The sequence below is a fragment of the Helianthus annuus genome, chromosome 12, assembly GCF_002127325.2.
Source record: "Helianthus annuus cultivar XRQ/B chromosome 12, HanXRQr2.0-SUNRISE, whole genome shotgun sequence".
NCBI lineage: Eukaryota > Viridiplantae > Streptophyta > Magnoliopsida > Asterales > Asteraceae > Helianthus > Helianthus annuus.
The window spans coordinates 11672131-11690275 of NC_035444.2; the positions used below are offsets into that span (position 1 = coordinate 11672131).

At 35.6% G+C, this 18145-nt stretch overlaps 1 protein-coding gene across 1 annotated transcript; it reads left to right on the forward strand.

Moving 5' to 3' along the window:
* The first annotated feature begins 1757 nt into the window (after positions 1-1757).
* On the forward strand, positions 1758-7836 carry LOC110894073 (conserved oligomeric Golgi complex subunit 8). Its single transcript, XM_022141251.2, has 11 exons — positions 1758-2129; positions 3316-3464; positions 3641-3718; positions 3858-3951; positions 4777-4851; positions 4955-5251; positions 6037-6104; positions 6181-6235; positions 6319-6457; positions 6539-6723; positions 7243-7836. Exons 1-11 carry the CDS (start codon positions 1845-1847, stop codon positions 7549-7551), a joined length of 1734 nt encoding a protein of 577 aa, XP_021996943.1. The 5' UTR covers positions 1758-1844; the 3' UTR covers positions 7552-7836.
* Positions 7837-18145: the final 10309 nt, after the last annotated feature.

Genomic DNA, 18145 nt, shown 5'->3' on the forward strand with positions numbered 1-18145 from the left:
GAATAATGGATTGAAATGATTATGAAAGTGAAACCACAGGGAATGAAATAGTTACGAAAGTGAAACCACAGGGACTGAAATCGCCAATTTTAAACTAATGAACTGAAATAGTGATTTTTGACAAACCACAAGGACGAAAAGAGTAATTAACTCTTTAGTTTTTATGTTAGAGATGTTATTTGACGAAAATACCCTCGTGTTTTGTTCACATGAGGGTGTCAGTGTTTATATTTAATAGATTGTTAATGTTAAGGCTATCTCCATCCACAACCTTCTCCAACCCAACCTTATAATAAAAAACTAATTTCTCTCTCTTCCACCTACACAACCCAACCCAACCTACCTCAAACTTCTACTCATATTCACAACCCAGCCTTATAACATTTTTTTTACTAAATTTATATTTTTATGCTTATTAATTATCCATAAATGTGTTAAAAATAATTACAATTAATATTTTCATTTGAAACCGATTTGTTTTAAAAGCAAAATAAATAACAAAAATATAAGAAATCTTTTAATAAAAAAACACATACATTCATCAAACATAGTTATTAAAATTATCGAAAAAAATCTAACGAACCAATAAGATCAGTACATGTGGAAAACAAAGATATATGCATTTTTTACAAAAAAAAAATAATGAAAAAAATATATTTTTTTCAGGGAACTCAGTTTTTGATAAAATTTATATTGTTGTGTTCACAAAAAAAGTTAAACAACACTGTGTTTTTAGATTTTTTTTAATAATTAAATATTAAAAAGTTATTAAAGAAAATCATGTTTTAGCTAGAATTAATTGTTTATAAAACAAAAATGAGAAACATAATATTAAAAGAACCACTCGATAGCCAACATGTGGCATTTTTAAAATAATAAAAAAGTCATCAACCAAAGTTGACACACCAACTTGGTCGTGAATTTTATATGATTTTTTATTTTATTTTTTACTTTTTGACCAACCAACCAAGGTTTTGGTCACCAATGGTTGTAGCCTAATACTCCATCGTGTTACAAATTGAAAAGTTAATACCCAATTAAGTTATTTTAAACACCTTAATATGTTATTTTGTACAAATCATAGGAAATAATTGTACCATTAACTCTTAAACCTAGTAGTAAAAAAATAACACAAATTGTCAACATGTGAATATAAAAACTTAAAAGAATCCATACAAAAAATTTAAAAACTTAAGGGATATTACATGTCAACACTCCAAAGTTAAAAGGAAACACTTCGAACACATTGAGAAATTTCGTACCGTACTATATCAGTACCGTACCGATAACATATTATACTGGTATTGACCGAGCATATACGGTATGCTATTTGGTTTTGAATATAGCTCAATTATGGTATTTGTACTATGCAGTAGGGTAGTAGGGTACTGGTTAGGGATTTTAAATTGTTCAATACCATAATGCTATTGTATCATACCGATATCGACCGAACATACACCATACATTATTCAGTTTTATGTTTAGCTCAATTTCACTATCTGTACAATGCCGTAGGGCTACCCAACTATGAATTTTTCAAGGTACCGACCATACAGGTACTAACCAAACATTTACAATACGATATTCGGTTTTAATTTTAGCAAAGCAAAATTTTGATTTCAGTACTATACACTGGCGAATTGGCAATAAGCATACCGGATATATTAGGTACCGGTACTCATTTCCCAATTTTTCAGTACCGGTATTTACAACTAAAACACCAGTAAATACTATACGGAACCGGTATATCCTTTTCCCGTTTCCGTGCCAGTACTTTACTTTTTCGATACTATACACAGAAGACAGTCCTATTCCTGCTTCAACTCGGATCCAGATCAACAAACATGGAGATCGGAAATCCAACCGCCGACGAGTCATCGTCGGCAACAATGGCGGAACTGCTACCGTTAGCCTCCGTTTCGCAACAACCGTACGTCTCCGAACTCCTTTCCTTCACTCTCGATCGCCTGCACAAGGAACCGGAGCTTCTCCGCGTCGATGCTGAGAGAATTCGACGGCAGATGCAAGAGGTTGCTGTCAATAACTACCGCTCGTTCATTTCCGCCGCTGATGCTTTGGTTTCGATTCGACATGAAGTCTCAAGCATCGATAAACACCTGGAATCGTTGGTAAATCGTTGTTTCTGGTTATAAGGACTTTGTTTTGATGTGGATTTGATGTTATTAGCTGCTAGGGTTGAGATTTGCACATATGTAGCCAATTAGATACATAGGTTTGTATATGTATCTTAGAAAACGTGATGGTAGTAAAATTAGAAAACTAACAGGAGTTGATTAGTATCACAATTATTACTTAGAAGAGGCCTGGACATTTGTTGATCACTTGATTGATAAATCTCTGATTGTTGCAGTTCGTAGCTACATGTTCACCGTATAATCTTAAACTAGTTTAAGAAAATGCTTCCCAAATTTTTCGTATGGACAAGCTCAGCAACGTAGGTCGATTTCCTAGTTCATTCTTCATATTCAATAAATTATATGTGTTAATAATAGTACTTGATGCTTTAAGCAATTAACGATTTGGCTTCTGAGTTCTGAATAGGAGAATTTCTTGCATATCATTGGTTTGAGTTTTGGTAGTTCTAGTATCGTGTCGTAGGGTTTTGATATGATGATTACTGTTCTGAGACTGTTGCAGAAGTATTACATGATTAGTGATAGTGTGATCCCTGTGGATTCTACTGGGAAAGAAAGTAATTTGATAATGAGGTTAAGTGTTTCCCTCTAGGAAGATATGCTAAAGGATAAATCAGCACATTAGATGCTTTTTGCTAGGCCAAGATACGATATTGCTTCCCGTACTTGCGTTGTAGCCTGTGATGGACCCACGATCATCCATGCAACACGCCCATTCAACATCACAATAACCCTCAATATCATCTTCCATGCTTACAGTAAACAACATAGACCGCCAAGATAGTGATAAGAGTTTTGGTCCCCGAGCCGTCCCCTACGCGTTTCCGTCCCCGAGCCGTCCCTGAGACGGGTACTCGATGCAATATGCCGTCCCCGTGCTTCATAGATGTACTCTTTTTTGTTTTCGTTTGGGTTTGAACTTCATAAAAGTGTCACATCATGCGATAAAATTGGTCATTTTACAGAGTTTTAGTCGATAGGCACTTAGAAATTGAATAAAAGTCTTTCTAGCCATTTGTGAGGCACAACTTTTGCTTGCTTGTAGTACAATACAGGAAAACACGATTGTTTGGTGATAGCTATTATATCTGCTTTCGTACTTTATCCGTCATTGAAGCGTTGTTGAAGTTAAACCGTGAAACTATAAATTCTTTTGCAGATTGCAGAGGTCCCAAAGCTAACATCAGGCTGCTCTGAGTTCATCGAATCTGCAGAACAAATTTTGGAGAAGAGAAAGATGAACCAAACACTGCTGGCCAATCATAGTACTTTGCTCGACTTACTTGAAATTCCTCAACTTATGGACACGTAAGTTTTTGACCTATTAATAGAGAACACATACTAAGATTCTAAGTAATGGTTACTGTTCTTAAGGCCCAAAGTTTCCAGTGTTATAAATCAAGTATATGGATTCACATTTTTTGTAGTATATAATGTACATATAATTGCATAGTTGTGTTGTTCTGAATTTGAATTCTTTATAGATGTGTAAGGAATGGAAATTACGATGAAGCTTTAGACTTGGAAGCATTTGTCAGCAAACTGTCTACAATGCATCCAAAGTAAGTTTTTCTATTCTTTATCTCTTTACAAAATCATCTTCGTAGCTTTTAAGTTTTAACCTAATATCATTAGCTTAATGAGTTCCAAATTTATTAGTTACCACTCTTATTTTCTGCTTGCCTATTATGTGTCCATAAGATTACCAGTCATTCAAGCACTTGCTGCAGAAGTTCAAGAGATTACCAAGTCTTTGCTCTCACAGCTTCTCCAAAAACTAAGATCAAATATTCAGGTAAGTTCGTAGCAACACAATAAAATTTGCTTCTACTTTGATTGATTCTTTAATGCTAGAAAGTAAATAATAATGACTATGATAATATTGATGGTAATAATTATTATGTACCATTGTTAGTATTATCATTATTATAAAATAACTGTAATTGATGAAAAGGTAAGTTGTTTAGGATCATGTTTTTCTTTTACAAAATCCCAGCCTTTATGTGTAGGGATGAGCTCGGTACCGTATTGGTTCGAATATACCTATCCCGAAAGTCGCTAAAACTGGGTACCGGTATCGAAAATGCTTGGTACGATACCGGACCAAAAGTAGCTATCCCGAAAACGCCAAAAAATGGGTAAAGAATTGGTACTGAAATTCGATCGGTACATTCGGTCGTCGGTACGGGTGTTTTTCGGTACTAGTAACGAAATGTTCATCCCTATTTATGTTTATGCAGTTTTCTAGAGGTGACAAGATGGCTGTTTGTGCTAATTAGGTAACGGGTCAAAACGGGATCAGGGTGAAACGGGCCAGGTTGTGTTGATCCACAAAACATTCTTTCATCCATCTTTTTAATTTTTCCTATGAATAAATAATGGTATAGTTATGATTACAGAAACAATATTTGTCCAATAATAATAATTATTATAATTATTTGAGTGAAACAATTTAGGAGGTTGTCCACACTAATAGTAGACGTTGGACGACTTTTAATGCATTTGGTTCATTTCCTTTTAGCTGAATTATTTGATTGACCCGTTTAAGCTAAAACACAAGTATACAACCTAGATGGCTAGATCAACCTGTTCCTGAAAGGTCTCTTACTCTGTCTTGCAGTTACCAGAATGCCTTCGCATTATTGGATATCTACGAAGAATAGGAGTATATAGTGAGTACGAAATGCGCCTACAGGTATCCATATTGTATTCAACTATTTGGCATCATTTTGAAGCAATTCTTTACTTTCAAACCTAACTAAATACCTGCTAATGGCATCCTTCTTGATGGCGGGCAGTTCCTAAGATGCAGAGAATCATGGTTATCTGGAATTCTTGACGACCTAGATCAGAGAAACGCGTATGAATACTTAAAAGGGATGGTAAACTGTCACCGGATGCATCTCTTTGATGTTGTTAACCAATACCGCGCCATATTTGCTGATGATACATCGGGAAGTGAAGAGAATTATGACGGTGGACTTCTTTTCAGCTGGGCCATGCATCAGATATCCTCTCACCTTAAAACTCTCAAAGTTATGCTCCCGAAGATTACTGAAGGCGGATCATTGTCTAATATATTGGATCAGTGCATGGTATGCTTTACACTTGTATTTTAGAGTAAAATGCCATTTTCGTCTCGGAGGTTTGGCCAATTTTGCGACTTTAGTCCAAAGGTTTGTTTTTCCGCATCTGGATCCAAAAGGTTTGAAATGTTGTCATTTTCATCCGCGTCGTTAACTCCATCCATTTTTCTCTGTTAAGTTAGGGGTATTTTCGTCTTTTTACCTACTTGTTTTTGTTTACTGTTTAGAAAGGATATTTTGAATACTTGTACATTAGAGCATTCACATTCGATCTTCCATATTTATGTGAGTGCATTCTCTATAATTTATGGAGTGGTTGTGAGTGGAGGAGAGAGAAAATGTTACTGTTCATTAGTAAATTTGGAGGGATATTGTTCGCCCTCTATAATTTTTTAATATTTATTGAAAGTGGTTGTGAGTGGATGATAGAGAAAAGGTATTGATAAAAGTAAAAAAAAATTATTTAACTGAAAAGGAGAGAAAAGGTAGTGATTTTTAATGTAATTATATAGATGGAGTAGAGAATAGATTGTGAATGCTTGTATATAAAGTGAAAAAGATCGAATTGCCCTTTAAATTAACAAAAAAGGACATAAATACCCCTGACTTAATGGAGAAAAATGCACGGAGTTAACGAGCCGGATGAAAATGGCAAGATTTCAAGAAAAACCAAACCTTGGACGAAAGTCGCAAAACCAGCCAAACCTCAGGGACGAAGATGGTATTTTACTCTTTAATTTAAACATCATAATATTGCTTTTTAATCTAATATCGATCCTCTTTTTGCTTCACAGTATTGTGCCATGGGGCTCGGTTGGGTTGGATTGGATTTTCGTGGCTTGCTTCCACCTCTATTTGAAGAGTAAGTTACTTCTAAAAAAATTGTTTCCGTTCATGGATCACAAAATGCACAACTTTGACTTTTATCATTTGACCAGGGCTGTCTTAAACCTATTCTCAAAGAATATGAATACAGCAGTGGAGAATTTTCAGGTGGAAATATTTCACTGGCCGTAATAAGTTTATTACGACATATATTCATCATAAACATGTTTTTTTTTCTTTATTGATTACAGTTGGTTTTGGATTCTCATCGATGGGTTCCATTACCGGCAGTCGGTTTCTCATCCAATAGCTTTGGTGAAGAAGGCCAGGAGGATGTTACACCACCTCCTAATTTAATGGAGCATCCGCCTCTTGCTGTTTTCGTTAACGGTAAGTTGTAAATAACTTTTTTATTCTTTTCTTATGATGGGATTCCGCTTATTAGTCGGTAACGTGTGTAACTGTAACCAGGTGTATCTGCTGCAATGAACGAACTCCGGCCTTGTGCTCCGATCAGTTTAAAACATATACTTGCTCAAGAATTAGTGAAGGGGCTCCGCACGGTTTCTGATTCGTTATTGAGATACAATACGACCAGGGTGCTTAGGGAGAACGAGTCGGTTCTTTTCTTGTCTATGTGTCGAGCATTTGTAGAGGTAAATGAATACTTCTATTGTTTTGAGAAGAGTAAAATGCTATTTTCGACCCTGAGGTTTGGCCAGTTTTACGACTTGAGTGCAAAGGTTTGTTTTTCCGCATCCGGATTCAAAAGGTTTGAAATCTTGCTATTTTCATCCGGCTTATTAACTCCATCCATTTTTCTCCGTTAAGTCAGGGGTATTTCTGTTTTTTTGGTTCATTTATAGGGCAATTTGGTCTTTTCAGGGGTATTGGTCTTTTTTATACAAAGTGAAAAAGATCGAATTGCTCTTTAAGTTAACAAAAAAGACGGAAATACCCTTTACTTAACGGAGAAAAAATGGATGGAGTTAACGAGCCGGATGAAAATGACAAGATTTCAAACCTTTTGGATCCAGATTCGGAAATACAAACCTTTGGACTAAAGTCGCAAAAACAAGCCAAACCTCAAGGACGAAAATGGCATTTTACTCTTTTGAGAATTATCTGACCTGGTGTGTATTCATGAAATGGTAAATGGGTTGGTTGATGCACAGGTGGCATATCCACATTGTGCTACATGCTTTGGACGGTGTTACACTGGAGGATCTTCGCTTATCACAGATGGCAATCACGTGTTTGAGGGACTTAATCGTCTTTTGACAACGTCTTCCTCGAGACAGTTACCAAAAAGAGTTCAAAGTGCTGAAACAAAAGAGAATGGCGATTCACCTGCCGTTGAAAATGGAGTAGTAGTTGCAGATGTTAACGAAGCTGAGAATAAGAACGTGGTTGAGGAAGATAATGTGAACAACACGAGTTCAGAAATCCAAAATGAAGAACAAACCGTAAATCCAAAATCTTAAATCCCCTCCAAATTGTTATGGTTTGTATAATGAACGAAATTTAAGCATCACAAATGAGCGAAAAAATGGGTATGGCTATGTTATCTTTGTTTTTTTTTCTCTATATATATACACACACATTTAAAGTGAGTTCTTTTAGGAGGATCTAAGATATGAAGTATATGTATGTATCAAAAGATAGATTTTCCCGGGTTTCGCTTTGTATTCCGGCTTTGAGGACATGGATATAAAGATTATGTATGATTTCAAAACTAGCATATAAAGTAGTCAACTAATTTCACTCTCTTTGAATAAGAAAGACGGCTTCTATAGTAGCTCTCAATGGTGGCTAGCATACCCAAGTTGATCATAGAACAACAAATAGCAAGTAAGGCTGGTCAGGAACTGTACCCGTTCTGGTTAGTGAGCAAAATGCACTGGGTTATTCAATTGGAAGGAGATTCATAGTATCAATTGGCTTTGATTGCTTGCCAGTTATTCGATCGAACAATGCTAGATATGATTACTTGATTGTTGAACTTGTTTGTAATGAACATCAATGTGTTTTTCATCATTGTGTGTTTGTGTGTATTGTTTGTTGGTCAATATTCTCACTGCCTATTAGCCTAAGTCAGTTTAGACTATTTGTTAATTATTATTATTGTCTAGGGTATTAAAGTGTAAATAGTTGTTCTTTATATTTGGATGTAATCCTTCTTATTTTCAAGTTTCAATAATACGATACCAATTCTGATTTCCTTACCTGCGTCCGTACAATCGTCACAAAATTGAATTCCGGTCTACTCCTTGTGTTTTCCTAGGTTACAGTCCTACTCACCATGGTTATCGGTGGTTATCGTTGCCTTGATCCTTCCACTGATCGGATCTACATTGCTCGGCATGTTCGCTTCAACAAACATGTTTTTCCCTATCAGCCTTCACCAACACCACCACCACCCTCTACCCCTCCTTACATCTCTATTTTTCCCGACCCACCACCTGGCTTTCCACCCGAACCACCACAATCACCAACCCACCCATCACCACCTCCTCAATCTCCTCCACAATCTCCACCTCCATCACCTACTCGGGCCGCTAATACCAACATACCATCACCCCCATACACTGCCACCACCTCCACATCTCCTCCCATTGAACCCACTAGCTTTACCGTTGCTAACACGTCTTTCGAATGGCGCCAAGCAATGGCCAAAGAGCTATCTGCGCTTCATAGGAATGGCACGTGGATACTTGTGTCCCCTGTTTCCAATGCTAATGTTAATGTTGTTGATTGTAAATGGATTTACAGGCACAAAGCCTGACTCGTGGCAAAAGGATTCAATCAACAGCATGGCGTGGACTATCATGAGACCTTTAGTCCGGTCATTAAGCCTGCCACTATTTGTATTGTCCTATCTCTAGCTGTCAGCAACAAATGGCCTCTCCGACAGTTAGACATTCAAACAGCCTTTCTCCATGGAGATCTTGAGGAAACGATGTATATGCGCCAACCTCCATGCTTTATTGATCAAACCAAACCTGATCACATCCGCTTGTTGTACAAGTCATTGTATGGCCTCAAACAGGCTCCTCGTGCCTAGTTCACAAAGTTGTCTACTGCACTTCATCAGTTGGGATTTTATGGGTCCAAAACAGATCCCTCACTTTTTATATGGAACTCCTCGAGCTGCCTTGTCTATCTTCTAGTTTATGTGGATGACATTATCATCACCGGCAATAACTCCACTGTTGTTGCATCAATCATTCAGCAACTCAACTCTCTTATTGCACTTAAGGATATGGGTCAATTACATTATTTTTGGGGGGTCGAAGTTGTTCACAAAGGTTCTGACTTGGTTCTTTCCCAAAGGAAATATGTTTGTGAGATATTACATCGTGCTGGTCTTGCCGATTACAAGGCGATATCAACTCCCTTGAGCACCTCTCATGTGTTGTTACCCAATGATAGTCCCTTACTCGATGATCCCTCTCGCTACAGGCAGACAGTCGGAGCTCTTCAGTACGCTACGCTTTCTCGCCCAGACATTGCATTTACAGTTAATAAAGTCTGTCAGTTCATGCACGCTCCTACTAAGAACCACTGGGCCGGTGTCAAGCGCATCCTACGTTATCTTAAGGGCACCATCGATTTGGGATTATGGATTCGATATAATACGGGCTATCACCTTCAAGCTTTTTCGGACTCTAATTGGAACTCCAATCTTCATGCATTCTCGGACTCTGACTGGGCTGGTTGTCCAGTCGATCGTCGATCCATGGGGAGATTTGCTATCTATTTAGGCTCGAATCTCATTTCTTGGTATGCTCGCAAACAAAAAAATGTATCTCGATCCTCTACAGAGTCCAAGTACAAGGCTATTGCAGACACTGTTGCTGAATTGATTTGGTTGAAGTCCTTGCTTTGGGAACTTGGATTGGATAGCATGGCACCTACACTTTGGTGTGATAATCTTGGTGCTACATACCTCACGGCTAATCCAATATTTCGCGCTCGTACCAAGCATGTTGAAGTTGACTACCACTTTGTTCGTGAACAAGTAACTCAAGGAAAGTTAAATGTCAAGTTCATCTCTACTGACGATCAAATCACTGATATCTTTACAAAGCCCTTGTCATCCCAGAAGTTTGAGTTTTTGTGTTCCAAGTTGCAGATTGCTAACCGCCCTGAACTTACGGGGGAATATTAGCCTAAGTCAGTTTACACAATTTGTTAATTAGTATTATTGTCTAGGGTATTAAAGTGTAAATAGTTGTTCTTTATATTTGGATGTAATCCTTCATTATTTTCAAGTTTCAATAATACGATACCAATTCTGATTCTGCCGTACGAATTTAATTTAATAAATTAGAAAAGAGTTTTTTGTTATAGGCTTATAGTTTGGTGATTGCCAATAAAAAAGATTGAAAAGCTAAGCCAAACATGGCCGAAGGAGTATCATTTTCTTTGTTCGGTATGTTTTCTTTCAACTTTGTACGAATTTGATTTAATTTATAAAATGGATTATCAAAATCTTTCCCACACCAGAAGTGAGATCCCTTTGTGATGTTAGATGGTTAGAGTTTTCTTGTTGAAATTCTCGTAAAATAAAATATGATTCTAAACCCTTCCCAACATGCGACTTAAATCTATACTATATAATAAAAGAAACCACTTTTGGGACACTTGTCATCATACTAGACCATCTCTTATAGATAATTATTATTTTAATTTAATCTCTTATAGATAATTATTATTTTTAGTTTAATATTATTTAGGTTAATATCTTATATTATAGATAATCCTTCTACTAAATATTATTAGTTTAATATCTTATAGATAATTATTATTTAGTTTTTTTTATAACAAAATTAATGTGCTAAATGTATGTTTACAACTTGGGTGCGTTATTTTATTTTGTGTCACATATTTGTTACAAATACATTAAGAGACGTGTTTCTCTTAAAGTTATTAATTATTAATAGAATACCTTTCTTTTATTATTTTATAATAACCTCGTGTATTACACAGGTTAAGTAAATAAAAAATCAAATAATTAATAACTAAGATTTACAATTAAAAAATGATATTTTTAAGACGCGTTTCTGATATCCAAAAAAATTTTGTGTCATGTATGAACAAAACGTGTGATGTCAAGTTTACAAATATGAAAGCATTTGAACCATCGATTAGAAGACCACCTAATATTATTTATCGTTTATACATTTACAGAGTTTTAAATAAAGGGTTAAATTTATTGAGACTTCGTTAACAAATTTTGTAACAACAGAATAATCTATTTTTATCACGAAAACCCAACTTTGTATTAATATGTTAAATATTTTTATTTTCACTATACAAAATTACATTTACTCGACGCATGTATTACATGAGGTTTTTTAGATATAACTTTTTATTATTTGATATATAAAATTAGATTTATTGAATTCGTACAATATACGGGGTTTTTTAAGGATATATATTTTTTTATTATTTAGTACAGAAAATTACACTTATTCAAACCGTGTAATGCACATATTTATAAAGATGTAATTTTTTTATTATTTGGTAAACAATATTACATTTATTCAACCCGTGTAATACACGTGGTTTTAAAGATATAACTTTTTATTTGGTATATAAAACTACATTTATTCAACCCGTACAATATGGTTCGTATAGATATAACTTTTTATTATTTAATATAAAAATCATATTTATTCAACCCGTGCAATAAATGAGATTTTTAAAGATATATTGTTTTATTATTTAGTATATAAAATTTATTTATTCAACCCGTGTAATACACGGGGTTATAACCTAGTATATCTATAAACCTAAGTATAGTTTGATCAAAATTTCAAAATTGCGAGAAATCTAAGGGTGGAAGGTATGGTCAATCATCCTAGGGTGTTTGAGTGAAATCCTACCCAATAATATTATGCCATGTCAACTCCCCATTCCACTCCTCATTTTACACTCAATCAGGAGGTATGGTTAATCACCCTAGGGTGTTTGAGTTATATATTTTTTTGATTGGTTCCTCTCTCCTCTCTCTCTCCTCCATCACTCTTCAATCAATTCGGTGACTATACACCGATTTTGCTCACCTCTCTCCAACTCACCGATCATGTTCATCAACCGGGTATAGTCACCGATCAGTGAGTGTGAATCACCGATCCACTCCCCGCACTCTATACTCTCTACCCTAACCAACGTTACTAAGTCAAAGTCAACCTGATTTCGTGATGGGTCAAGGATATTGCATTGCGGAATCAACATTGGACGATAAGTGGATTGACACACTAATCACATAAAATATATGGTATTCACAATGTAGACATGACTATAAACAAGATGCATTATCCATGGTGCACTAAAACTAAAAATTGTCTCAACTTGTCCATTATAAATAACACAAGACGTTCTACAAGACACCTCACTAAACTTGAAATGATAAGTTAGAAACACTAGAAAAAAAAAAAGAACTAGAGTAATGATATTCGATTATAAATAATGGACGTAAAATATATGCTCGATTAATCCCTAGGTTTATTAAAAAAAAAACAACTGTCATCAGTGTCGGACTCATAAATTATTTTGTTGGAGGTGCGGATAAGATGTTCAACCATATTTCAAGGGGTGCGGTCGGGTTTTTTACCTAAATTATACACTAATTTTTTTTAAGGGGTGCGGCTGCCCACCTTGACCAAAGAGTGGGTCCGCCAATGAGTGTCACTTGTGTAAAGTTTATAAAGGAAATACTTCATTCGACGTAATTAGCTTAGGGGCTGTTTGGTAGCCTCTTAATGACCATTCAGATGCTACCTCTTAATGGTTTAAAACCTCTGAATGAATAAGAGGTAACCTCAAGTCTGAATGGTTAAGAGGTAACATCTGAATGGTAAATCATCACATGTCACATTCTTCTACCTTCTCATTAGTAAAATTTTTAATGCCTCCATTAAGAGGTAGCCTCTTAATGACCATTCAGAGGCTGCCAAACAGCCCCTTAATCTCTAAGATTCAATAAAGTATCGTAAATTTCTTTCTACACTCAATAGCATGTATGGAGGTCAACAACGAGCATGGTAGCGAAAAACACACTAGTATTTCAATCACCAAACTATGAAGTACATATAAACACACACACATCGTTGGACCCTTCACTCAAGTTTGTTGGGGAATTTTGTAAACACGGATAATCAGAGAGACTTGTGATTACTCTCAAATCAAGTTATTTCGGTGGTTCTCTCGAATAGTTCAATTGGATACAACTCTGATTGAGAAATCGAACAACAATATGTGTTTTTATAAATTCATAAGGGGTATTGGATTTTAATAATCCCAAGTTTCACTGATTGGCCGGTAATAATCCCAACTTCAAAAATTGCCTACAACAGTCCCAACTTGTAAGATTTTGGCCACCAATGATCCTTGTCTAATTGGGTTATAACCCAGTTAGTTTTTTGAAGTTTTGAGCGGCGGAGAAGGTCACTAGAGGTTGGAGATGACAAGTGGTGGTCTCCTTTGGTGGTTTCAGGGTAAAGAAGGTCGTCGGAATAAGTTGCAGGTCACCGGAGTTGCGTAGATGGTGGAAATTTTAAACTTTTGAGAAGCGGAAAAGATTACAGGAGGTCGGAGATGATTGGTGGTGGTCTCGTTTGGTGGTTTCAGGGGTAAAACGGGTCGCCGGAATAAGTTGCAGGTCACCAGCCCAACAAGGTTATAACCCAGTTAGACAAGGATCATTGGTGGCCAAAATCTTACAAGTTGGGACTGTTGTAGGCAATTTTTGAAGTTGGGATTATTACCGGCCAATTAGTGAAACTTGGGATTATTAAAATCCAATACCCCAATTCATAATGAACCAAAGAATGAGACCAAAGAAAAAATACGAATTTTGGGGATAATTTGCAGGCAACTTGTTTGATGTGTATACAAAGATAAGATAGTGAATATCAACAACAGAAAATAAAAAAGAATGATGGAACAAACATAAAGGTTTTGGAACATATATAAATATGGTGAGGGAAATGGCCAATGACAGAAAGAGAAACATTATTCTTGTTGTAGCATCTTTAATAATATGATATTATCAATTATTTCTTGTGGGAAAGCTGAAAAAATCAATATATATATATTCTATAGAACACATATATACGTATTTGCTGTTTGACCAAACAACTAAACGTATGTTCGATCTTTACTCTAGAACAAGATGATGTAGTAGATCCAAATTTTGTGGTGAAGAATATGGAATCAAATGGTTATAATGTAAGCACTCTCCTCATTCCCACTCTTCAAAAGGTCATATTCATATTTTAGAAAGGAGATTAGTTTAGAAGATCATACTGCCAATGATCTCTAGATCAAGTGGTGGAGGGCTTGCATTTCTCTTGAAAGATGCAGGTTCGACTCCCACTTGGTGCAGAGTGAGGCACTGGTGGGCAATGATAAGAGACCCAGGGAAACCTGGGTTGGATCCTTGAGCCAAACGGGTTTTACCGGTAATTTCACTGTCGTGCCTACGGGCGGGTGGGTTACCGGATTTTCCCCGGAATTGGTGGTGGACTCGGGTTACTCTCGGAGTACTCCGTTTGTCCAGTGGGTGCCCCGAGAGTGCTCGGGATTGAGTTTGTTGGCCGTTCAAAAAAAAGTTTAGAAGATCATATTATCTACTAAGTAAAATATATGAAAGCTTAAATTCTTTTGACATATGACATCTTGGAATAACAAATTCTTTGGATGGTTGATGGATCAGCATAATTAATCACGCATTTAACAGTTAAAATGAAATAATTGTTTAACATAACCATCTGATTCCATATGCTTCACCACATAGTTCATTAAATTCATAGCAATCTTTAATTTGCTTGAGAAAATTAACCACCAACATATTGTTTAACTTTTCGTTGGTTTTGGACTTTTGGTCCACTTCTCCTTTTTCAGACTCAATATAACTTTGATACACCTTCTTGTTTTCTTATTTGCAAATGGTTAAAGCGAAGCTCAATTGGGTGATGAAGGAGATACTTTATTGTGATCGTCAAATTTGGTATAAGGTAATGGAATGAACAAATGAACGAAATAAATCATAAACATTAATTGCATGGTTTTTTTTGGTTACCATATATGAATGAAATGAATAAAACATCAAAGGTTATAGTTACCAACTATTATGGGTTGTTTGGTAGCCTCTTAATGACCATTCAGATGCTACCTCTTAATTTCGTTCATTTGATGTTTTATTCATTTCATTTATATATGGCCCTCTGTTATGACCCTCTAGTTATTGATGTACACTAACGAATAAAAAAAACCCTTTGTTATGACCCTCTAGTTAAAATTATTTGGTTCTACCACTAGAATTGGATGCGCGTAGATGCTCTTATGGTTCATAAGAGCCAAAACTAGGGGCATCATACGTGGTGGTTTAGGGTTTAAAGCAGGTTTCCACCCAAACAACTTCCAAATAGCGGAAATATGGTTTGTAATAGCTAAAATTTAAGAAAAAAAGCTTCAATTTCAGTCCCACAACTTGCATCTTTGCATAATTAGCAACATTTGGTCCCTTAACTTTCAAAATTAATTTGAAGTTTTGGACACATTTCGAGAAGGAGAAGGTAGATGAAAAACACGACGTGTCACGATTTGTATAAAACTTAATATAAACTAACTTTTTGGAAAGAAAAAGTTTGAAATTGTCCGAACTTTAAAAGAAACCTTTTTAACCCGTTCAACTGATCTGTTACCCTACTCATTTAGTTTCTTATTGTTTAAAAACACCCTAGTTTTTTTTACTATTTTGAACAACACCTTACCACAACATCATTGCCCTTGGGGACTAAAAACACCCAAGTTAATGATTAGTTACAAATTTTCTTGTAAAGCTAATCGAATCGGACGGTTAACACACTTAGTACCAGCTATCATGGGAAGAAGAGATGAAAAAAGTACGTGGTAGAGATTATAAGACCATCCGTTATGCTCACATGAATATGTGAATGAAAAGTGTCGCTTACTAGCTAGGTGACATCTTAGCATCATGTAAGCAATAGCAGTATCCACACTCACCGCTGAAAGGAGTGTAATTGTGTATTGTAAACTAGTTTAAGAACCCGCGAACTTCGCGGGTGGACTAACACACAAATATATAACTTAACATTGTTTAAATAATCCTTTGAAATAAATAAATGTTCAAGTACTAATGAAATTAGTAAACTACAATGAACTTAAAAAAGGAAGTGATGCAAAAATCACAGGTTATTAAAAACTTCTTTATACACCACACTTGATGTATTATTTGTAGGTTTCTCGTCTTTGTCGATGTTTAAATAGAATTTGGAAATGAACGAAATGGTCCATATGCCTACCAGAATACAATGTGAAGGAGATAGTCAGATGCATATGCATACCTGAGTATAGGCATTGCTTCCATGCTAGTTGTAAGTGGCTAAAGTTGAACTGAACACGCCCAGTTTGTAGGAATACATCTTCTCCACCTCGTGTTAATATAATAATACTTAGTGAGCTTTATCCAACGATAATACAAAACAAAGAAAACAACACAATTATCATGATCGTTTAAATCCAACTATGTGGTAGTAACAAATACTTTTGCTTATGTATGTTGACTATATACAGTTCATTAAATTTATTTATAATTTATAAAAAAATAAAAAGCAAAATCACGAAATTGACCATTTATAAATAAGACCAGATTTATTAGTATGATTCGTTTTTAACTTTTATTTGCTATCCAAAATATTATATTACCACAAGTAAAAGCTCCCTTAGCAAGCTGCTAACAGGAGACCAAACAAAAAAAAAAGAAAAAAAAATTACACAGAAGCAAACAAATAAAAAACATATTACATAAGAATCAAGTCTTCAAACTTGTTCCAGAAGGCCTGCCATTTTAAACATCTTTGTCATCCACCAACACGAGTGTTCTTTGATCTCGTCACCACTGTGATAGCCGATAAAACTCTCCCATTGAAAACCTTGTCATCCCATCACCGCCAAACCTTCTACACGGTCACTAAAAAAACCCGGATAAATGACATGTGTCTTCTTGACAACCATGTGTTTACTAAGAATATAGTGCAACATATGAGAGACTGACTCAAAAGTGTCCAGGATTGAGATCTTGACACAAACACAAACATGCCACCAAAGCATCTTTGAAAAACTGCACGCAACAAGGAGATAATCCGCAGTCTCAGCATGAATGCTGCACAATGGGCACGACCCGTCCCCGAAAGCGACGTTTCTGGAAGCTAGAGTCGTAGCAGTCATATATAGTAACCTTAAACATTTCACACAAAATAGTCCATGTGTTCTTTTCACGTTTATCAGTTATAACCTTAAAAGTCAGCAAGCAGACATATACTAACGTCTAATCTAATCAGGTGGCTAAACAAACATCATAGTCTAACATTTTCCACGTATTTAGAACCATCATTCCAATAACTACATAGATTTGAAACAAACTTATCAAAACCAAAACATCCTAGTTTTCACAGGTCAACGTCATTACCAACAAATGTACAAAACATCCATTCATGGTCCATAACTAACTGGCTTAGCCTCTAGTACAAAAATAATATGTCATTTCACTTACTCAACGGTGTAATCGGGCCGATGTTCGGGTTGCCTTCTGATGCGTGTCAGTGTGTATATGTTTTAGATATATATTTAAGCCCCTTTTTACACTTTTAGCCAAGTTTTAAATTTATAAAACACGATATTTACTAACACTAAACACACATATGGGCAAGTGCACCCATCGTGGACGTAGTATAGTGTTGGTAAGATACCGAGGTCGTCCAAGGACACAAGAGCTTTTAGTACCGGTTTATCCTCAACGTCTAATCAAATCAAAAAGTGAGAAAAATGTTTTAAACTAAGAAAAATAAAAACTAACTAAATGCTGAAAAATAAAATAAAATAAAACACTACTACAAAAAAGAAAGCTTTTAAAACGGTGATTTTGGTCTTTTAAAACAGTTGTACACCGTTTTAAATGTTTCGTTTTAAAAGGTATGTCACCGTTGTAAAAGAGTTTCATGAACGTTGTAAAAGAAGCAAGAACAGTTTCGAAAAATTCATTTA

Bases quoted from the DNA above. Each gene is read 5' to 3' on its own strand.
- LOC110894073 (XM_022141251.2), top strand. From the start codon at position 1,845: ATGGAGATCGGAAATCCAACCGCCGACGAGTCATCGTCGGCAACAATG. The intron at 3,465-3,640 runs GTAAGTTTTTGA...AATTCTTTATAG, and splicing joins ATTCCTCAACTTATGGACAC to ATGTGTAAGGAATGGAAATT. The intron at 3,719-3,857 runs GTAAGTTTTTCT...TGTGTCCATAAG, and splicing joins CTGTCTACAATGCATCCAAA to ATTACCAGTCATTCAAGCAC.